Source organism: Caretta caretta, chromosome 8, assembly GCF_965140235.1.
Source record: "Caretta caretta isolate rCarCar2 chromosome 8, rCarCar1.hap1, whole genome shotgun sequence".
NCBI classification, from domain to species: Eukaryota; Metazoa; Chordata; order Testudines; family Cheloniidae; genus Caretta; species Caretta caretta.
The window spans coordinates 1284016-1305809 of record NC_134213.1 but is presented as its reverse complement, the minus strand read 5'-3'; the positions used below and the strand labels follow the sequence as shown (position 1 = coordinate 1305809).

The following is a 21794-nucleotide window of genomic DNA, read 5'->3' as shown; positions in this document are numbered from 1 at the left end:
GCACATTGGGGAAAAAATGCCAGTCCCCCACATCAGATAGCTTGAGAAGCACTGATCTGTGTCCTCCTCCTCCTTACGCTGGGCCAGGACGCACTTATCAAAGCTCGGTGCAGTCTTGGTCCCCCCTCACTCACTGCAGCCGGAGGCTCGCTGCTCCTCAGCCTGGCCAGCTCCAGCTCTAGCTCATGCTGTTGCTGCTTTCGTGATCCTCTAGCTCTCTCAGTTTTATCTCCCTCTCCCATTCCAGCCCCCTCTGCTCCAAGGATGGGGAGCTCTGCTGGGAGGATCCCTGGCTGGCTGCCAGGATCTGGGTGCCCTCGGTATTCAGTGGGCTCCTCCCCAGGCATAGTTAGGAGGGGTCTCGGGTTGCCCTCGGCAGCCGTTTGACCCCTCCCAGCCAGGTCAGGCAGCGGGGCCCACGCTGCCTCTGCTGGGCTGCTTCTCTCAGAGACAGGGATCGGGTCATCCAAGCGATCCTCCTCCTCCAGCTGGGCAACCAGCTGCTCTTTGGTGAGCCTCCCAGTGTGCAGCCCCCTCCACCAGGTGGCTCATAAGGCACTTAGCGTACATCTCCCTGCTGGCCACTCGCAGGCCTGGGTGCTCTCAGCTCCCCACGGCTTCCAGGACCCCCCAGTGTGCCAGCCCTTCTCCAGGTCACCACTCCCTGGGGTTAACCGTAGCTCCTCCACCCCCCGAAACCGCTTCTCTCTGAAGCTTCAGCATGCCTGGTCCCTGTCAATCCCCCTTCGTTTACTGCTCCCCAGTCACTTACTGCAGGCAGCGCCGTAGATCCCACAGCTACCACCAGTTGTCATGGTGTGAGGGGGAGTCAGGGCCCTGCACCCCCACTTCCTGCGATTCACCGTGACTCTCAGCCAGCCAGGAGAACAGAAGGTTTATTAGAGACGACAGGAACACAATCCAACCCAGAGCTTGCAGGCATAAACAGGATCCCTTAGTCAGGCCCTTCTGGGGGGCAGGGAGATTAGACCCCAGCCTTGGGGCTCCCTCCTCTTCCCCAGCCAACTCCCCAAAACTGGAAACCCCTCCAGTCATCTCCCCCAGCCTCCCCCCAGCTTCTCCTCCTGCCTTTGTCCAGTTTCCTGGGCAGGTGTCACCTGGCCCCAACCCCCCTCCTGGCTCAGGTGTCTTCCCCCAACGGAAGGCTCCCCTCCCCAATGAAACTCCCCTGCAACATCCCCAGGTCAATCTGCCCCACTCCCTGCTGTGTCACAGGCCCTCACATAGCTGCACCCCCCCACTGCAAGGGCTGAGCCTGGCCCCCGCTGGGCTGGGGCCCTACAGTCACTCCACAGACAAGGGGTCACTGGCTGTGCCCCACAGAGCGGAAGGGGACTGTCCCACTGGGAGACATTGGCTCAGGTCTGCCCCAGGCCAGCCGAGCAGGGAGGGAAGCCAGACTGCCGCTGGGAACAAACCCCGGGAACCAACTGCCTCCCCCGGCAGTGGGAGCAGGGCTGGGGATGGTCGCTGCTGAGGCTGAAGCAGAGCTGGCCCAAGCTGGGACCCACAGCATCCCCCAGAGCCGGCTCCAGGAGGCGACAGCCCTGGGGAAAGGCCCGTGCTGGCCTTTCAGACTCCGAGCCCCTCCAGGCCCTGGGCATGGCTCTGGTTCCTGGCCTGGCCAGGGATTGGCTGGGCAGTGGCCCAGGCCCGGTGAGATTAATGAGCTGGGGGCACTACCCAGCCATGTGGGCCTGCCCCCTGGGGGTGTGTGGGGTGAGTCAGGGAAGGGGGTGTATCCCTGGCCCTTGGCAGCCATCGCAGCCAGTGACGGATTAGCCACTGGGCCATCAGGGCCCATGCCCAGGGGCCCCAGCCAATTGGGTGCCCCCACGCCCCGGCCCAGCCCCTGGCAGGAGTGCTGGGATGGGGGGCAGGAGGAGGACAGGGAGAACTGTAAGTGGAAGGGGTGGGGTGGGACCCCCACTTGCTCTGCCTAGGGCCCCACAAACGCCTAATCGGCTTCTGGTCACAGCAGAGGATGGATGAGACCAGGAGGCTGAGCTCCCCTCCCTGGCCAGCTGAGACGCGGAGAGCCAGCCCGATGCTGCCCCTACTCCAGAGCCAATTGCAGCAGCTGGTGTGGGGGGTGACTCCCCCCGGGCTTAACACGCTATAATCTGCCCTTTTCCATTGCCCAGACACTGGGGAGCAGTGCCACCGGCCCCCGACACTGCCTGGGGAGGCAGGGAGAGACCATGTGCTAGGACTGGGACACCAGATCCATGGGATTGGTGCCAGGGGCAGGCACACTGGCTGCCTCCAGGTCCCACATGCTCCATCCTCCCGCAGCGTGCTCCCGGGTCCAGGACTCCAGAGCCACTGCCAGGGACCCCATTAGCTGGGGCCCAGGGACTAGATGTGGTGTCACCCCCTAATGGAACCAGGGGGCACTGGGCAGGGACAGAGAACCCCCACCCCTGCTCCAGCAGCTCAGAGGCCTCAGCCAGCAACAGTGGGGGGCTGGGCTGCCGCGGGTGGAGAACCCTGAGGAAGAGCTCTGGCCCGGGCTTGGGGGGGCTCTGGCATGGCCCCAGGCCAAAGCTGGGCCCTGGCTACCATGCGTACACTGCCTGGGGCCACCCGTGCCAGCAGCTGCGGCTCTTGCCAGAAACCTGAAAGCCCGGGTGAGGGGCAGCAGCCGTCCTGGGGCAGAAGCCAGCACGGCCAAGAGCTGACAACAGCCTCACAGGGACCACGTTCTGCTCCACGCCCCAGCCTTGCTGCCACTGCGCAGAGTGCCTGCCGGGGGGGGGGGGGAGGGGGGGGCGGAGGGGGGTTGGGACTTCCCCCAGCCCGCCCCCCTCTGTGCTTGCTGCAAGCACTTGAAAAGGGGAGAGAAAGCACCAGCTTTGCCCAGGCTCCCAGCCATGTTTCCCAGTGGCTGTCACGGCAGTCTGGCTTTTGCTCCCCGGCCTTGAGGGGCTGCCGGGATGGGGTGGGTGCATGGCCCATGGGCCCTGCCTTCCAGTCAGTCCCATTCCCCCCAGCCAGCCCCCTTCCACACATTGCAATGGAGCCTGGAGCTCGAGCTCCCTGCCCAGCCTGATGGTGCCTCCCCTGGGGCATGGGCCTTGTGCCACTCACAGGGCAGGCAAGACATGGCAGTGGCTTCCCCACAGTCCGGGGAGAGGCTGGGGGTGGAGATGTGGGCATGGCAGAGGGGAGTTGTGGGGGAAACCAACAGCAGAGTCAGAAGGTGGCATCTGTCAAGGGCACCAGGGGACCAGCTGCTCCCCAGCACTGGGCCCAAAGCCACATGCTCAACCTGGCCAGCCAGGTGATGGGCAGGGCTGGGCTGGGCTGGCTGCCTGCATTGGCTCTGCAGGGAGGGCAGGGCAGCTGGCCTGGGGTACAGCAGAAAGCTCAGCCACCTCGGGAAGAGCACACACCCTGGGGAATTGGCAGCATCCCTCGGGCCAGCCATTCAGGGCAAACCCCAGCTCCAGCTTTTGGGGCAGGACAAACCCAGCTCACTTCAGTTGGATTCTCCCCTACAGAGGGCCCCGAATCGCTCCCTCTCCCTTGCCCACTGGTCATGCAGCCGGGCGGCTCCTGCCCTCTGCCCAGCAGTTCATTCCCTTTAGCCCTTGGTAAGGCCAGCATGGGCCACGCCTTCCTCCGGGTCACTTCCTGAGCACGGCTGGGCCTCGGGGCGAGGAGCCCCAGGGGCTGGGGCAGCAGTTCATTGGCCCAGCCCACACCTCTGAGCTTGGCAGGCTCCGCTGAATGTAGGGCGGGGAGCAGAGGTGTGCCTGCTGGCTGCTGTGCCAGTCTGTGCCCATCGGCTGCCATGCCAGTCAGTGTCTGTAAACCAGCAGAGTTCTCAGCACACACCTGATTCCCAGACAGCAGCCACTCCTGGGGCCATGCCTGTCCCAACCAGCACCCAGCTCCCTGGCTTACTGCCTCCGTACAGGATGCCTGAGCAGATGCCATGGGACTCGGGAGGGCTGGGCCAGCCACATCACACACCCTGCATTTCTGAAGCTCTGGCATTTCCTGGGCTTGGAGGGGCTCTCCCAGCTCCCCGCAGTCCCCACGGAGCCTGCAGGGCCTCCAGGAAGCACGCTGGGCTTTGGAGCAGGAGAGGATCAAAGGGCACCAGAGCCTCATGTAACAAGCAACTGGGTGCACAGCTAATGCCAGCGCCCCGGCACCCCCACCCCCGCCTCTGGAAACCCTCCTGCTTTCAGGAGAACCCAAAGCCATTGCTGGGATCCTCTGCTGGCCCCGTGCACAGCCCAGCCCCACGCTCGGCCAGGGTAGGGACAGCACTGTGTCCTGCGGGGCTGCTGTGTACAAGAGCCTTTGGGGTGGCCCCAGGCCAGCGCTGGGCACCAAGATTTCTAGTCACTGGGGCATCCCACGCTGCTCCTCCCTGCCCTGGCCCCAAAGAAAGACACCGAATGCTCCTCCGGGTCGCTGCCATTCCATAAACACACCCATAAATGTGTGTCAGTGTCTGGCTGGAGAGCGCCCCACAGCAAGTCTCCGCCCCACGGCTCCCAGTCTGGCCCACAAGCACGTCACACTGCCTGGCCGCAGGCAGGGGCTCTGCCCGGGGCTCTCACTGCACAAGGCCAGCAGAGGCTACGGCCCTGCTGCCCCTTCGCTGTGGGTCTCCCGAGGTCCCTTCTCCATGGCTCAAGCCTCAGAATTTCCTCCTCCTCCTCCGGCTGCCCTTGTTCTGCTGCTGGCTGCAGGCCACCTGCTGCTGGAAGCCCCCCGCGTAGCCTGCGGCTTCGGGAGCGGACACATAGGGTGGAATGGGCAAGTCACTGAAAGCCAGGTGTGGAAGGGGGCTCTCCCGGGCCAGGCTGCACCCAGCTTCCTCCTCAGCCCCCGACGGGGTGTGCCTGATGGAGATGAGGAGGGAATGAAGAGATAAATGCCAAGCCAGGCAAGAAGCCACCACCACTGAGCCGCATCTAGGCCCGGCCGCCAAGCCTCCCATTCACGCCGCAAGCTGCTCTGCCCGCCTCCTTTCCAGGCCCGAACACTGGCTGGTGTTGCTCCTGTCAGCAGCTGGAAAGGAGGAGCTGCCCGATGCGCCCCTGCACAGCTGGCCTGGGTGCTCACTGAAGGGCCCGGGATGAGCCCCAGAAGTGGGCTGGGCAGTCCTCTAGTCTAGCAGCCCAGGATATCCCCAAACCAAGCTCCCCCACCCCTGAACCAGCCACCACCTGCCCTTCCCCAAGTGGAGAACGACCCCTCTTCCTTGCAGGATTTGCCTGCCCAGCCTCCTGCCTGCTACACCCCGTCCCCAGCCCCACTCTGCCAGCTGGGCCGCCCTGCCCTCAAAGGGGCCAGGGAGCAGCTGCTCTGCAGCAAAGCCTCCAAACAGGTCAGCTGGCCACAGGCTCCAGCCAGCTTGTCCTCGGCCAGCACCGAGCCTGGCCAGCTGCAAGGGGCCCTGAGCATGACTCCCCAGGAGCCCCAGCTAAACTGCTGACAGCAGGAGATGACAAGCCTGGGCAAGGAGCTCTCAAGGGAGAGAAGCAAAGACCCCGGCTCCCACAGCAGCCTGGCATCCAGGAAGGAAGGGACAAGGTCTGGGGAATGAAGTGGGAAGCTGGCACTGATGCTGAGCCAGAGGCAAAGTGGCCTGTCCCAGTGGCTCATGAGGGGCTGGTGGAAGCAGGGCACCAAGAGGAGCCGCGAGAAGGGGGCTCAGGGCCCCAGCTCTGCTCTCTCTGCCCTGCTCATTCCGCGGGCTCTGCATTAACAGCACACAGTCACAGCCAGTGCCGGGCACCGCTGCCCAGAACGGCCAGCAACACCACGCTGCCAGGGCGGGGCAGAGCAGGGAGAAGAAAACCTGCAGTTCACAAAGCCCCGGCTGACCTCGGGTCTCCTCCTGCTGCCAGCATGGCCCCAGCATCAGCATCTGCAATGAGAACACAGCAGAGCCTCACATAGACGCAGCAGCTCTGTCTCTGGGGGCCAGCAGCACTGCTGACCGCGGCAACATGCCTGCATGTGGGGCAGGGGACCCTGACACCAGCCGACTGCACTTCGCTAGCAGGAGCAGCCCGGGCTGCAGGCAGGCTGCATCCCAGGGCATGCTTGGGAGACACACAGCCCTAGTGAATCTCACTCCCAGACGCCTGGTTGCGCCGTCCCCTGCACTGAGCAGCGATCCCGGGTTGCAGCGGGGCTGACTCTCGGAGCACAATGCTCACTAGCATGCCTAGGGACTGGGCCACGTCTGTTCTGGGGATCGGCCCCAGAGCCCAACATGGGGACAAGCCAGGAGCATGGAGCCCCCGCTTCACATCAGCAGCAGGGCTGGGGAGGCTTTTCCCACCCCAAGCGCTCCATCTGCTTAGGGATGAGCCTGGCCACTGCACCCCACAGACCCTAGGCTGGCTAGACAGCCTGCCCCCACCTCCAGCTGCCAGCTCTCTTCCACTCCAGGCCAGGAGCACGTTTCGGGTGACATGGGGCATGGGCGTACTGCAGGGCACAGCCAGCTCCAACAGAGCCTGCACACGGGTCCCTGGGAGCCTGCGCAGCAGGTGAAATCAGCCACTGCCCACTGGGTCAGGCTGAGGGGCCGAGACCTCTTGTTACCGATGGGCTCAGAGCTCCAGTAAGCACTTGGGTTGGGGACCCTCTGCCCCGCCTGCTCTGGTCCGTGGCCCCAGGCTCTGTCCGTGCTAAGAGAGGTGATGGGCTGTATGGGTCAGCAACTGCCTAGCAGAGGGGAGCCCCCTGCAGGAGCACTTGCCCTGAGATCAGTGGGGTTCCCAGAGCATATGGGGAGAGATACAGGCCCAGGCCTTTCCCCCATGGCTTGCCAACAGCCAGCTCCCCTTGGGGGGGATCAGAGCCAGCTGATACTGGGGCAGCGACGGGTTACTCCCCCGTGGCTAGCAACGCTGTGTCGAACAGCCCGGGCCCCACAGTGTGAGTGGGGGTGAGGGTGCGTGTGCTTTGGAGATGTGGTGGCCCCACCTGCAGACTTGCACTCGGACATCTCCAGCATGCTGAGGAGTCTGCCTTCACTCCGCCCAACGTCCTGTGACAAAGAAGAACACAGAGCCATCATGGGGCTGCCAGGGAGGGCCCCCCTCCGTTCCCAGCCTGCCCTGCCCAGCCTCTCCCAGGGACCGTGGCAGATGGCCTGGGCTCCCTTTCACAGTCCTGTCCCCCTGCCTATGCCTCCCTCCCAGCAATTCCACCTGTGGTCACCCAGGAACTGGCCTGATTGGGGTGCAGCAGGACAGGCCCAGCCCTCCCCCCACACTTGGAGTGCGCTGATGCTCTTGTAACAAGGCAATAGGTGACCCCGCCATGGGCAAAGCCAGATCCACCCAGCCAATCACATGCTCGCTCACGCTGGAGGCCAAGCAGCAAAGCCGATGCAGAACAAATCCCCCCGGGCCTTGGAATGAGGCTGGACTCCACCCTCACCTTGGCACTGCGCAGCCTCCGGTTTCCCTGAGCGTCCCTCGCAGTCTGCAGGCAGCTGTCCACATGCCTCGGATACTCTGCCAGCGGCACCCGGGCCTTACAAAGGTAGCACTTCTCACACCTGCCAGGCAAGGGAAGCAGAGCAGTGCATTACGATTCACTCTGCAGCTGGGCTGTCACTTACGCCCACCGTGGCGTTTTACTTCTCCAGGCCATTCCACTGATGAGGCACGTCTGTGGAGCAGCACTGGCTCAGTGGGATCGCCCATAAAGCCAGCCCGATGCCAGTCAAAACAACAGAGTGATCAGCCGTTTCCCCTGTCTGTTTCTCTGTCCCCTGCGGCTGCAGCAGTGGGATGGTAATGAAATCAGCTCAGCTGATGGCTCAGCCATAAAACACCCTGTCAAACTGCAGAAATGAAGAGTTCAGGGCATGCACAAGGGAGTTACATGTTGCTGGAGAAGCAAACCCAGCGTGTTAAAGCAGAGAGCCATGTTCCTCGGGCTGGCTGATCTTGTCTGATTAGCAGCCCAAGTCTCTCTTCCCTCTCCCTACTTCACAGTCCGCAGGACTGAGCACGCACTACTCTGGAGGCCTGTGCCAGTCAGCGGCCGTGCCCATCTGGGCTGGCAGGGGATAACTGGGGACAGAGCAGTGGAAACAGCAATCGCTGTTCAGCAGAGGTGTCTCGGTTACCCGAGGGAAGTGAGGGGCCCCACGCTCTCCAGTACGTGCAAGGAGAGCCCCCAGCACACTCTACGCAGTGGGTTCTTCTCTGATGCTTTCTTTCCAGGCAGTGCTGATTACCAGATGATGTGTCTAAACAGAAGCTGTCCTCTCTGTAATTAGCCTAATTCCATTCGTGATGTTGCCATCCACTGTTTGTAACGGTGGAATGGCTTCCCCGGCAGGGACGGCACTGTCAGACCCTCTCTTCGGAGTCTCTGTGTGGGAGGGAGGAGGTGGAGCTGCACAGGGAGAGATTCAGCAAAACCACTGCGACTCTGGAAGTCTAAGTGAATTAAGCTCATCAGTCCAGGTGCCATCCTGTCAGCCTTCCCATCTACCCTCTCCCTTCCACGGGGCTCCTGCACTCAGCACACTGCCTGCACTGGCCCACCTGATACCCCTCCACGCTTCCAAACGGCACAGCGAGCTGGCTGAAATCAACTGAATGGAATTGAGAGTATGAAAAGAAACAGATTTCTTTTGTGCTTGTCTGAGGACACCCAGATACCATCGAGGGGCTTAGATACCACAGTGATGAGCCCCAAGGGAAGAACACAGATTATGGGGAAGTTGCTGCAAGGAAACAGGCAGGAATAGAGACATGGGCTGGGGGACGGGCTGCACAGAAACAAGCTCTAAGAAGTCAGCATACCAACTTACTTGTCAACGTCTATGGGGGTCGGGACATCTCTGCCTCTGCCAGCTCTACTTCTTGTTTCTCTCTGTCGCTGAGTGAGCGCTTAAGACACAAACAGAAAGAGTTACCCAGTTGCTGGGTGGCTTCTCCCTTCCTGACAGCATTCAAGGGCTTGGAAAGCACCTGGGGTGGGACGTGTTTCAAACTCCAGTGCCGCCCGGCAGCAGCGGGATGGGAAAGACAAAAGGGGCACTGGGATGCCAATGGGCAGAGTCTTCCCTTCTGCAAAATCGGCAACTGGACAACTCAGACTGGTCCTGCCAGGGTCCTGGGAGTTTGCTACCCTTCCTGAACCCAACCAGTGGCCCCGTCAGGAGGCTTCCACCAGCCCCCTGGGAAGGGGCTTCGGGTCAAGTTTGTGGTTTAACTGAAGTTCCTGTGAAATGGAACAACGGCCTACGACCTGATAAAGCCAGCTGCTGCACTGCTCCCCTGTTTACCCACATCAAGGACCGGGTAGACAGAAGAGCTGACTGGTCAGAGGGTGGGTCCGGTGAGCCCCTCCCACCAGGGCTGTGACTCGCTTCCAAGAAAGTTCCAGTTCCCTCCCCTGGGTAAGAGCTGGGATGGCTGGGTCAGACTCCCTGACACACACAGTAAATCTCAAGTCACTGCCTCGCTCTGTGCCTCAGTTTCCCCATGTGTGAAATGTGGGAGGGGTACCGACCCCCACTGTCATATGCTGTGAGATCTCAGGGGAAAGCACTCTGTAGGCGCTGGGCAAAGGAAAGGGCTTCCCCCACCAGATTGCCAGTAGCTGCTGCAGTCATTCCAGACTAGCGTTCTGATGAGTGGAGCCAACAAGCAGCGCCGCAGACCTGCTCTCCAGGCATCTGTAGGAAGAATTTCGACAGGTTTGTCTCTGTTGGTTGAATTGCTCTCAGCAGATTCCTGCTGACATGCCACCCGCTAAGCTCCTCAGGGAGTGTTTCGATATCTCATCTGGCTCCGGTAGGGATGTTTGAGTTTCCAGCTCACAAACAGATGTTGCTGTAAGTACACCCGGGCAACCTGGCTACAGGACAAAGTGCATGAGAGCTGTTTAACAGCCTGGCATCGGAGCTTCTGGGATTAGCGAGGCTCCTGAGGAGAAAGGCCTGACTCCGGGATACAGGTACCGTCCACCTGTTACTGTTTGCTAATGTCTGTTATCACAGAGCTCCGTGCTTGTGCAGAATGGAGAGAACCCGCAGAATTGGTGGCTGGCCCAGGAGGCCAGTCAGTGACTAGAGCTAGCCACTGCCTTTCGCATCGCACAACATGCAGCCCGGCAGCCTCCTGGGAGTGGTGGAGAAATGAACCACTGGGCAACAGCCCACGAGCAGCCCCCAGCAGGGACTCCTTTGTTCACCCTTAGCCTGGACTGGGTGTGAACCAGTGGCCTAGCCGTGTCCTGGCACCGATTCCTGAGGCCTCCCAGAGACCTCCTGACTCAGGGGTGTTTGCAGCATGGCGAGAGCCGCTCTCTCCATGGGGGTGGTGCTGTTAATATTCCTTTAACGCCGTCTCAGGACGCCGTGTGCACTCGCTCAGGTGTTAATCAGTTCTATTTTTTCCAAAAGCAGAGAGCCCATCTGGCGCGACAGGCCTGTTAGAAATCTTTGGGCTCACACGGGAAGACCCAGCTGTGCTGCCGAGAGCAGCAGGAGTAATGGAGAAACATGGCCAGCATTGCTGATCGACTCCATCACACGCACACGAGCCCGCTTGCTAGCTACGGTTTCAAACGCTGAACAAGAGCGCCATTGCTCACCCCCTCCACCTCGATCCCTAGAGAGGCCTTTCAGAAGAGACCCTCAAGAAAGAGAGCACCTCTGGGGAACTGGGCTCACCCCAAAGACGGAGCCCTGCCCCAGCACACTAGGAGCCTCGTAATCTCTCCCAGGCCATGCCACTCTCTTGTGAAATCGGAAATGTTCTGCAATGCAGAGCACGCCTGAGAATGGACTTGTCTCCATCAGCTCCGTGTCAGGACAGCCGGGTACGGGTGTCTCCTGCCTGCGCGAGGCTCCAGTGCTCCCCTGGGAAACGATTCCACATTTGTCCTTTGTCCCCGTCCCCACTGGCATGGCTGTTGGCCCACCAGCCAAGGCAGGTCTTGCAGTCAGTGCACGGGAATGGGAGCCAGGACTTGCTGAGTGGCTTGGGGCAGGTCCCTTGCATGTTTGCCTGAGGGTCTATCTCACCATAGCATAGAGAGGCTCAATAACCGTACGCCGGACACTCGGCAGGTGCAAAGTGCCATCCGTGCATTACGACGCTGCCTGCCTTTCGCACGGGTCTGTTCAGGCTGCGTCTCCCCACCCCGAGCTGTCTAGTCCCATTACTAGCAGGCTGGTTTTGTGCAGATCCTATTAATGGAAAGATTCTCTAGCACGTTGGCCCCTCTGGGAAGTGATGAAGCTCTTCCCTGCCCCAGTTGTGTTCCTCTTTTTGCTGCATCAGTGCCACTTCTCTTGGCGTTGGGAGCTTTGCGCAGCATCAGCGCTCCGGCGGGTGCTCTGGGAACTGATGGCAGGGTGTCAGTTGCACGTGAAGTGAGGGAGGGGGTATGGCGTCTCCTGTCACTCACTGTGGAACAGGAAGGCTGGGACAGTGTGGACAGAATGGAATGGGCGGTTAGTCAACAGCCAGGGTATTTGGTAAAATACAAGGCTTTCTTCCCGAATACTGAGCTGGGTGTTTGTGGTAAGAGCAGCAAAGCACAGCAGAGGGCAGAGACCCAAGGCAGAACATGGGAACTGCTTTCGAGTCCTTCAGTTCTCATTCCAGACTCACGGGCCCTTTAGAGCTTGTGTCTGGGGGTGGAGGGCACAGACATTCACTAGGGATGAGCAGCCACCCCACGGGGGTCAGGAACGTTCATCACATCAGCAGCGAGGAGCCCACCTCTCCCCATCCTGGCACAATGTCTAGGGCTTAGAACAAACTCTTCAAGCCCTACTGAATTTACTCAGAAACAAGCCCCCAGGAAAGCAGAAGCAGGACTTTGGGAGCAGAGTCGGCATTCTGGAATACAGTCTCCTTTCGTCTGGAACAGAGTCCACACAGGGAACTGTTTCAGTCAACTGCCCCATGTAGACAAGCTCTAATGGGCTGTCTACACTGCAGTGTAAGCCCAGGGTTTGTAGAACCTGAGTTAGCAGACGCTGGGTTTGTTAACCTAGGGCTTGAGCGTCTACACTCATTTGTAACCTCAGGTCAGGAATTGTTGAACCCTGGGTCCCAACCTGGGACTCCAGCATCTACATTGCATGATGTGAGCCCAAGTCCAACCACCAGACTTCCTTGCGCCCTTCCAAAACGTGGCCACTCTAGCCCTTAGTTTGAGGTGCAATGTGGGAGAACGTGACAGTCCACCTAGCCTGACTGTCCACAAGACAAAAGAAGTTAGCCTGTGGGATTGTGGGATACTTTTGGCCAACTCACAGGGCACAAGGCCAGTGTGGCTGCATCTCCACCGCAAAGCAATAGGGCTTGAACGCAGGTCCCAGCTTGATTCAGGCTTGGACCCTCCACACCCATGGGTTTCTGGGACCCTGGGTCTGAACCCTGGGCTAGTGCGACTTGTGTGGAGATGGACGGCGGGTTAGGCTTACACTAAGGGTGAGTCTACACTGGAGTAAAAGCCCTGCGTCCCGGCCACAGCTGACCCAAGTCAGCTGACTGGAGCTCACAGGGCTTGGGCTGCAGGGCTAAAAATGGACGGACAGATGTTCAGGGTCTCAGAGCCTGGGCTCTAGCCTGAGCCCGAATGTCTACACTGGGAAGCAGTGACTCTGGCAAAGAATTGGGAGTCATGGTGGCTAATCAGACGGGCATGAGCTCCCAGTGTGACACGGTAGCCAAAAGACCTAATGCGATGTTGGGATCACAAGTAGGCGCAGAGAGGTGATTTTCCCTCTGTATTCAGCACTGACACACCCGCTTCTGGAATCCAGTGCCCAGTTCTGGTGCCCACAGTTCAAGAAGGATATTGGAAAAGTGGGGAGAGGTCAGAGAAGAGCCACAAAAATGACAGAAGGATTAGAAAACCTGCCTGATAGTGACAACCTTGAGGAGCTCCATCTATTTAACTTAGAGAGAAAGTTGCGGGGTGAGTTGATCCCAGTGATCTATCCATAGCTACATGGGGAACAAATACTTAATAATCATAGAATCATAGAATATCAGGGTTGGAAGGGACCTCAGGAGGTCATCTAGTCCAACCCCCTGCTCAAAGCAGGACCAATCCCCAATTAAATCATCCCAGCCAGGGCTTTGTCAAGCCTGACCTTAAAAACTTCTAATGGGCCCTTCCATCCCACAAAGAAAGGTCTGACCCGACCCAGTGGCTGGAAGCTGAAGCCAGATGAATTCAGACTGGAAATAAGACAAAAAAATTTGATAGTGAGGGAAACTAACCACTGGAACAACTTACCAGGGTGGTGGTGGATTCTCCATCCCTGGCAATTCTTAACTCCAGACGGACTGTTTGTCTAACAGCTCTGCCCTAGGGATTATTGTTGGGCAGGTCTCTAGCCTGTGTTACGCAGGAGGTCAGACTAGATGATGACAATGGTCTTGCCTGGCCTTGGGATCTATGAATAGTCCCTCTCGCTGAGTCAATCCTTTCTGCACAGCACTTGGCTCAGCAGCTCACTACGTGTTGGACTTGTCATGTGCTCAGTGCAGGCTGTGTGCTCCGTGCTGTGCCGCACACACACAATCCTGGCTCCCTCCTTCTCCCTGCTCCGTGGGCCTGGGATTTTCCTAGCTGAGGTGCATGGTATGGTCCTAGAGGGGTCCTGCACTGTGGGATTGCAGGAGACAGCCAGGGCTGGCCCCTGGAGCCATGTTCACAGTGGACTGCTAAGTAACATACTGACTACAAGGAAATTCTAAGACTTGGCAGTGCAATGAGTGCTGCAAAGCCACCAGGGTTCAGAGTGCCCTCCGGGGCAGGCGGGACCAGGCAGAGGGGAGGAGGCCTCTCTCACACACCTCTCAGTGGGCCTCAGCAAGAGAGTTGGAGAAGCGTTTGTGATTGCTACACTCTCTGTACCCAAGAGTCTGAGGCTTGCTGAGACTCTCAGCACACATGGCTGCTGGGGCAGGAGAGGGAACTCGCACACACTCACAGGACCAAGGTATGAGACCAAGTGCTTAGCAGACCTGGAACATCTTCATTTGCATCCTGCGCCACGATGCCGTTACAGTACATGGCGTGCAGCTCAATCTCAGTGGCTGGAAAGCCTCGATCACACAGCGGGCATGACACACTGTCATCAGCGGACGGGCTGCATTCAGATGCCGTGTTCCCAGCTTCTTCATCTCCAGCAGCCTGAGGAAGGGGACAAGAAATCAGCCAAACAGCTCTTGCTGTTCCATTCTTCACGCCTACCCGAAAGCGCCTTGCTGTCTTGCCGCTACTTACCCTCCCACAGCCACTGCATTTCTCGGGCATATTCATCCCACGACCCCCCCCAAGTCAGATCTAGTAACTGCACTGACTAGCGCCCTGCCTGAGCCAACACCACAGCACAGCTATCAAGCACGTCCTGCCGAGTCACCACGAGGCGTCCCCGGATCGCCGGCCAGTCCATTTAGGGCAAGGATCACCGGTGCTGCTGCCACGCATCGCTGGGTAACATGTAAAGCCTCCCTGCCCGAGACCCCGAGAGTGCCGGAAGCAAACCCAGCGAGACGCATGAAACACTCACGTAGCAAAGCAAGAGTTCACCACGAAACATGGACTCATCAGTCCCCAGCCATGGCCCAGCACAGCACAAGCCGCATGTCTGGGACACTGATGAAGGGGGGCTCCCACCCTCTTAGTGGGTGAGCTCAGAGCAATGGCCAGGTTCCTCCAGTCCGGGTCATGGGGGGCAGGGACAGAGGCAAAGGGGGAAAGATAAAGGTGATATGATTGACAATCTGTTACTAGAAGTTACCAATTGTGGCTTTTCTCTGGTACTGTGTGATCTAAAACCATCAGGCCGTCTGCGCGTCTGGCCTCACCTTCCCCAGCCTCTCAGCTCAGTGCTAGCAACTGTCGGGAATGCACACCGAGCCGTAACCGAGCAGAGCTTGGCAGAGGCGCCCGTGCTGCCTACAAAAGCTCTACCCACAGGCGGCCTCCTGAACCTTTGAGAAAAGGACAGAACCTGTTTTCCCCAGCCAGGACCAGTGTGTGTAAATATTAACTAGCTAGAAGGAACTTGCAGGAACAGAAGTGGCTCTAGCAAGCCAGCCAGTGACCCACACAGACAGCTGAGGAACCGATGTTACTTCCTTCTAAGGACACAATTCCAGGAAAACCGTAATTAGGGTCAGGCTGGCTGCTCAACCCCTGCTGCGCGTTCTGTCTTATGACTCAGTCTGTCGCTGAGTAAGAATCTGCACTGCCAGGAGCGAGCCCCATCCTGGACTCCCTTCCTGTGCTTACCGCACGAGCCCACCCACATCAGCGGAGCCGCCGTGTGCGTGCAAGTCTGCAGGACTGGGTTGTATCTCACAAGGCACCTCAGGAAACACCCTGGGATTGCTGGCTGACAGGCTCTCAGCAGAGAACGCTAGGGCAGTCAACCCTCGCAGGCAAACTCCACACAAAGCATCTTTCCAAGGAACCTGACTCCCAAGCGGGAGAGCTGGAGTGAGCGTGTCTCAGTTCTACTGTGGGAAGTTCAGCAACTTCACAGTTACTGCACCACCACTTCCACGCCATTTTCCATTCTATGGCTCCCTGCATCCTGTTAAGCTCCGTTACACTTTAGTGTGTCATGAGGACATGCCAATACAAAATCAGACATGCCAAATATGAACACTCCGATCAGATCGGTGTTACCCTAATCAGACAACACATGCAGATGTGAGGAGACAGCAGCAGGCACTGCTCCTTCTCATTTCCACTTGAAAAGCAATCGTAAAGATCACATCTTTTGCAAATACCAGGTGTCCAAACACACCACTTACACTCTCGCTGTAAATAACTCATTTTAAATGTAAATACAACAGCGTATAACAAAACCTGTCAGCCGGCTCCCGAAACAGCTTGTGCCGCACCTTACGAGAATGGCTTTTGGAACCCGTAACTGCACGCCGGCTGAGCCAGGCCTGGCCTGCTCTCGGGTAGGAGAGCGCCCAGCGCCAAGCAGCCCCACATGGAGGTCTCAAGTTCCAGGGCAGGCCCAGGCCAGGACACCAGCTGGGAGTAGGGTCTGGCTGTTCCACAGCTCATATGCTAACCCCTGAGCCAAGCGACAGGCATTTCTGCCTCTGGCCTAGAAGGCGGAAAGCTCAAAGCCTCCCCTGGTGTGGGCCTATGGCAGAGCAGTGCCCATGCCCAGGGAGGACCCCGCTCTAGCACTCGGTGCTCTGTCACTGACATCTGAGCCACTAGCTGTCGACACAGAAGCAGGAGACTCCCTGGGCACCATCTAAACGTTGTAAGGGACGAGCCCAGCGTCCTCGCCATGATCCCCTGACTCTGCCAAAGGCTCCATGAGCTCTGGTGTCCCGTGCACAGCACCCCTGAGATTACCAAAGTGCAAGTTCGGTCATAGCAGGGAGTCACAGATAGCCAGCAGGACTTTTCCTGCAGCACTGATACCCCTTGGCCTCTTCCCTCAGGGCTAGCAATTGGCTCTGCCCAACAGCTGGTTGACATCCTGCAGCCCAACAATGGGGATTAGCAGCAACCACTTCAACTGATCCTGGTGCTCCAAAGGCATGGGACCAGAGGCTGGGATTGGGGAATCAGGGCGGGGTGTTAGGGCCCTAGTGTCAGAGATGTACACCCTCCTCTGCTCTTGGGGAACCCACTAGAGTTTTCTGGTGGAGCATGAGGATTTCCAGTTTGATAGAGGCCTGGAGCCTGGTCTACACTTAAACTGAAGTCAACATAGGACGGCGCTCAAGGGGGTGAAAGGTGCCACCCCACCCCACCCCCCGAGTGTTGTAACTATGCCGACCTAACCTTTGGTCTAGACACAGCTCGGTGGATGGAAGAAAGCTTCCATGGACTTAGCTAGTGTTGCTCACGGAGGTGGAGAAAACCCTCTGTCTCTGCCGTCTGCATGTGCGCTAGGGGCTTACAGCGGCCTAGCCACGGCCCCGGAGCTGCATTGCTATAGCTCCCACTAGCGTAAACGTGGTCTGGAGCGGGGACACGTCTCTGGCTTTTCCCCTTCGGGGACTCTCTTACCTGCATAGGTGCGTCTTTGCTGGCTGAATGGAGCTCTTCTCTCTCCGGCTCAATGGCTTCCGATGGATTTGGCTGGGTCTCTGAAACAGAAGTCTGCCATGTCAGCGCAGGCTGCAGCCCCTAGAGCCTTTGCTATCTCTGGGAGCTTAGCCCATTCTCTTGACAGGGTTTTCACCGTTTCCAACCATGTCTCACAGATGCTGGCAGATGTGTAACACCACAGCTGGATGAGAGGTTACAAGTCAAAGCACAGGGTGGAAGGCCAAAGCTGCCGCAGCTTTACAGCTTCACGGGACGCACAGAGCACGTGCAGGGCGTCTGCTGGTGAACTGTGCAGTGCGAGAATGGAGTTCTCCAACCCAGCAGAGAGAGTCCCAGAATTCCCTCCTCTCCTCAGTCTCATCTGCCATCCCATGGTTTCAATATCACCAAAAGTCACATCCAGCCAGCTGCAAGGAACCTCTCGACCTCCCCAGGGAATGAGAACTGCTCCTACCACAGATTTCAGAGTGAAAAGCCAGAATCAGGACATCAGTGGCAGGACCAACGAGGAGAGACAGTCCTGGAGAAAGCAAACGATTCGGTTCCAATCAAGTTTGCTAATGAAATGTGAGATGAAAATTCCTTTTACCTCGATCCACTGGCGGTCGATTTAGCGGGTCTAGTGAAGATCCGCCATATCGACAGCAAATCGCTCTCCAGTCGACCTCTGTACTCTACCCCCGACGAGAAGAGTAAGGTAAGTCGACCCCGCAGTAACTCAACCTAAGGCGCGTCGACTCCAGCTACGTTATTGACGAACTGGAGCTGCGTAGTGTAGGTCAACTTACCGCGGTAGTGTAGACATAGCCATAGAGATGCAGGGCTGGGAGGGAGCTCCAGACGTCACCTAACCCGCCCTCTGCACTGAGGCAGGACCAAGTAACCCTAGACCAGCCCTGACAGAGATTTGTCCAACTGGTTCTGAAAAACCTCCAAGGACGGAGATTCCACAGCCCCCCATGGGAGCCTGTTCCAGAGATGAACCACCCTGAGAGTTAGAAAGATTTTCCTAATATCTAACCTCAATTTCCCTGGCTGCAGACGAAGCCCATTGCTTCTTGTCCTGCCTTCAGTGACATGGAGAACAACTCACCAGTGCCCTTTATACGAGCCCTTAATCTATTTGAAGACTTATCAGGTCCCCTCTTATTTTCCAGGACTAAACTTGGCCACTTTTTTTAACCTTTCCTCATAGGCCAGGGTTTTAAAACTTTTTATCGCTTTTGTTGCTCTCCACTGGACTCTCTCCAGTTGATCCACATCTGTCATGAAGGGTGGATCCAGCACCTCAGCTGGGGCATCCCCAGTGCTGAGTGGAGGGGGACGGTTACCTCCCATGTCTGACATACCACACCTCAGAATGATATTCGTGTGTTTCACAACCGCAGTCACTGTCATGGAGTCACACGCTCAGTGCTCTGGAACTGCTCTGAGTGACGTCAGGCAAGACTCTAGCATAGGGTTGCCAGATGTCCGGTTTTCGACCTGACGCCCTGTTGAAAAGGGACCCTGGCAGCTCTGGTTCGCACCGGTGACAGGGCCGGTAAAAGTCTGGTTGGCTCCCTACCTGGCTCTGCGTGGCTCCCCGGAAGCAGAGACATGTCCCTCGGCTCCTAGGTGGAGGGACGGCCCAGGAGCTCCAAGCACCAGCTCCGCAGCTCCCACTGACAAGGAACTGCAGCCAATGGGAGCTGCGGGGGTGGCACCTGCAGGTGGAGGCAGTGAGGGCGCACTGCGGAGAGCCGCCAGGCTGTGCCCCCGCCTAAGAGCTGGAGAGACATGTCGCCGCCTCCAAGAAGCCCCCTGAGGTAAGCACCACCTGGAGCCCATGCCCCCTCCTGCATGCCAACCCCCTGCCCGAGCCCCCTCCTGAACCCTAAGCCCCTCATCCCTGGTCCCATATCAGAGCCTGCATCCCCAGGCAGAGTCCGCACCCCCTCCCGCACCCCAATCCCCTGCCCCAGCCTGGAGCCCCCTCCCACACCAAAACTCCCTCTCGGAGCCCACACCCCCTACTGTACCCCAACTCCTTGCCCCAGGCCCAAGCCCCCGCTTGAACCCCAAACTCCTCATCCCTGGTCCCACTCTAGAGCCCACATCCTCTCCCGCACCCCTGCTCCAGCCCTGAGCTCCCTCCCACACCCAAACTCCCTACTGGAGCCCACACCCCTCCTGCACCCCAACCCCCTGCCTCAGCCCGGAGCCCCTCCCACACTCTGAACCCCTCGGCTCCACCCCCCAGCCTGGAGCCCCCTTCTGCACCCCAAGCCCTCATCCCTAGCCCCACCCAACCCCCCTGCACCCTAACCCCCTGTCCCAGCCCAGAGCCCCCTCCCGCACCCTGAAACCCTCATTTCTGGCCCCACCCCAGAACCTGCACCCCCAGCCAGAGCCCTTACTCCCTCCTGCACCCCAACCCCCTGTCCCGGCCTGGAGCCCCTTCCCGCACCCTGAAAGCCTCATTTCTGGCCCCACCCTGAAGCCCTCACCCCCTCCTGCAACCCAAAACCCTGCCCCAGTCTGGTGAAAATGAGCAAGTGAGTGAGAGTGGGGGAGAGCCAGTGACAGAGGGAGGGGGGATGGAGTGAGTGGGGGTGGGGCCTCAGAGATGGGGCAGGGCAGGGGTGTTCGGTTTTGTGTGATTAGAAAGTTGGCATCCTTCCTCTAGCACAGTCTCTGCCCCGCAGGGCCACTCTCACAAGGGCAAGGAGCCTGCTCAGCTTCAGTGCTTCCTGGGTCTGACCTTGGAGCATCCAGCCCCCTGTTTACCCCGTGAGCTCCCTGCAGCGAATCCCCCTGGACGGGACCCCTGGGGGAGCCTCACACTGCTCCAAAGCGGCCCTGCCCCCACTCCATAGTTAGCAGCGAGTCTCAGCCAGTGTGTGACACAGAAGATTTATTAGTCAACAGGAACACAGCGTAGAACAGAGCTTGTTAGCACAGAAATCAGGAACTTTCAGCAAAGTCCATCTGGGGGGAGGAATCCAGACCTTGGGGTCCTGGCCCTCCCCGAGTCCCAAACCAGGAGACTGTCTCTCTTCCAGGGGCCCAGCCTCAGACACACCCACTGCCCCTCCTCCATCCTTTGTCTTGTTTCTGGGCAAAAGGGTCACCTCGTTGCCACCTCTTGCCTGGTTCCAACTTGTTGCAGCTGGTGGGCTCCTAGGGAGAGGGCCCCCGGCCATCAGTTGCCAGGTTCAGAGTGTTTTAGTCATTATCTGCGTTCAGGCAGCTAGAGGCAGCCCCACCTGCCCATTCGGGTCTCAGTAAAAATCACACACCCTTGTCCCACCACCTAGGTATTTGTTTAATACACAGGGGAAATGGAGGCACACACAGTATTCATGCAAAACATTAAAAAACACACCTCCTACTTTGTCACAATCACATTGCTGATTCTCACTCAGTTTGTGACCAACTGTACCCCAGATCCTCTTCACCAGTACTGCCACCTGCCCACTTATTCTGTACTGTGTAGCTTGGCATTTGATTTTTCCATCCTAAGCCAAGTACTCTGCACTTGTCTTTACTGAATTTTCATCTTGTTGATTTCAGACCAATTTTCCAATTTGTCAAAGTTGTTTTGAATTCTAATCCTGTCCTCCAAAGTGCTCGTAACCCCTCCCAGCTTGGTGTCAGCTGCAAAGTTTACAAACATAATCTCCACTCCACTGTCCAAGTAATTAATGAAAATAGTGAATAGTACAGGACCCAGGACAGGCCTCTCTCTCCTGCCATCCATCTCCACCCCCTGAAAAACAGAGGCTAGGGACACCATTCCTTACCCATCCTGGCTCATAGCCATTAATGGACTTAACCTCCATGAATTTATCCAGTTCTCTTTTAAAACCCTGTTATAATCCTAGGATTCCCACTAGATGCACCTCCCAGTTTGACAGGAAACCATTAATAACTACTCTGCATACAGTCTTTCAACCAGTTTTGCACGCATCTTACAGCAATTTCATCTAGCCCACATTTCCCCAGTTTTCTTATGAGAATATCACGTGGGACTATGTTCAAAAGCCTTACTAAAAATCAAGATATATCCCATCTATTGCTTCCCCATATCTGCTAGGCCAATTACCCTGTCAAAGGAGGAAATTAGATTGGTTTGGCATGATTTTGTTCTTGACAAATCCACACTGGCTGTTCCTTATAACCTGTTATCCTCTAGGTGCTCACAAATGGATTGTGTCATAGTTTGTTCCAGTATCTTTCCAGGTATTGAAGTTGGGCTGACTGGTCTGTAATTCCCTGGGTCCCCTTTGTTCCCCTTCCCCCGTCTGACCTTCTCCGGTCCTCTGGGACCTCACCCCTCCTCCATGAGCTGTTAAAGATATTCGTTAGCAGTTCTGAGATTGCTTCAGCTAGTTCACCCTAGGGTTCAGACAGATAGATTGGAAAGGTTTCAGAGTAACAGCTGTGTTAGTCTGTATCCGCAAAAAGAAAAGGAGTACTTGTGGCACCTTAGAGACTAACCAATTTATTTGAGCATAAGGGTTAGTCTCTAAGGTGCCACAAGTACTCCTTTTCTTTTTATAGATTGGAAAGTTTCTCTGCTTTAAATCAAGAGGCAAACGCAGTTTGCACAACCAAGGAAGGAAACCAACCAGCCACATGAATTTCAGCGCTGTGAAGACACAGCGGGAGGAGAACTCTTGGGCCTCTCAAGGAATAAAACCAGAGAGAAAAAT

At 57.8% G+C, this 21794-nt stretch overlaps 1 protein-coding gene across 4 annotated transcripts in view; it reads right to left on the bottom strand.

The window, feature by feature from the left end:
• Positions 1 to 878: 878 nt before the first annotated feature.
• The window catches only part of UIMC1 (ubiquitin interaction motif containing 1), a 57798-nt gene continuing 36882 nt past the window's right edge, over positions 879 to 21794 (bottom strand). For 3 of the 4 annotated variants that reach the window (XM_075131208.1, XM_075131207.1, XM_048860902.2), the window contains 7 exons: positions 17056 to 17135; positions 14025 to 14193; positions 8834 to 8912; positions 7444 to 7564; positions 6985 to 7048; positions 5872 to 5914; positions 879 to 4883 (listed from right to left, as the gene is read on the bottom strand). In XM_075131208.1, the coding sequence (XP_074987309.1) occupies positions 4679 to 4883; positions 5872 to 5914; positions 6985 to 7048; positions 7444 to 7564; positions 8834 to 8912; positions 14025 to 14193; positions 17056 to 17135 (761 nt within the window). In that variant the 3' untranslated portion in view covers positions 879 to 4678. Of the gene's footprint in view, positions 4884 to 5871; positions 5915 to 6984; positions 7049 to 7443; positions 7565 to 8833; positions 8913 to 13990; positions 14194 to 17055; positions 17136 to 21794 lie in introns of those variants that run through there. The other variant, XM_048860904.2, reaches the window with a different exon arrangement.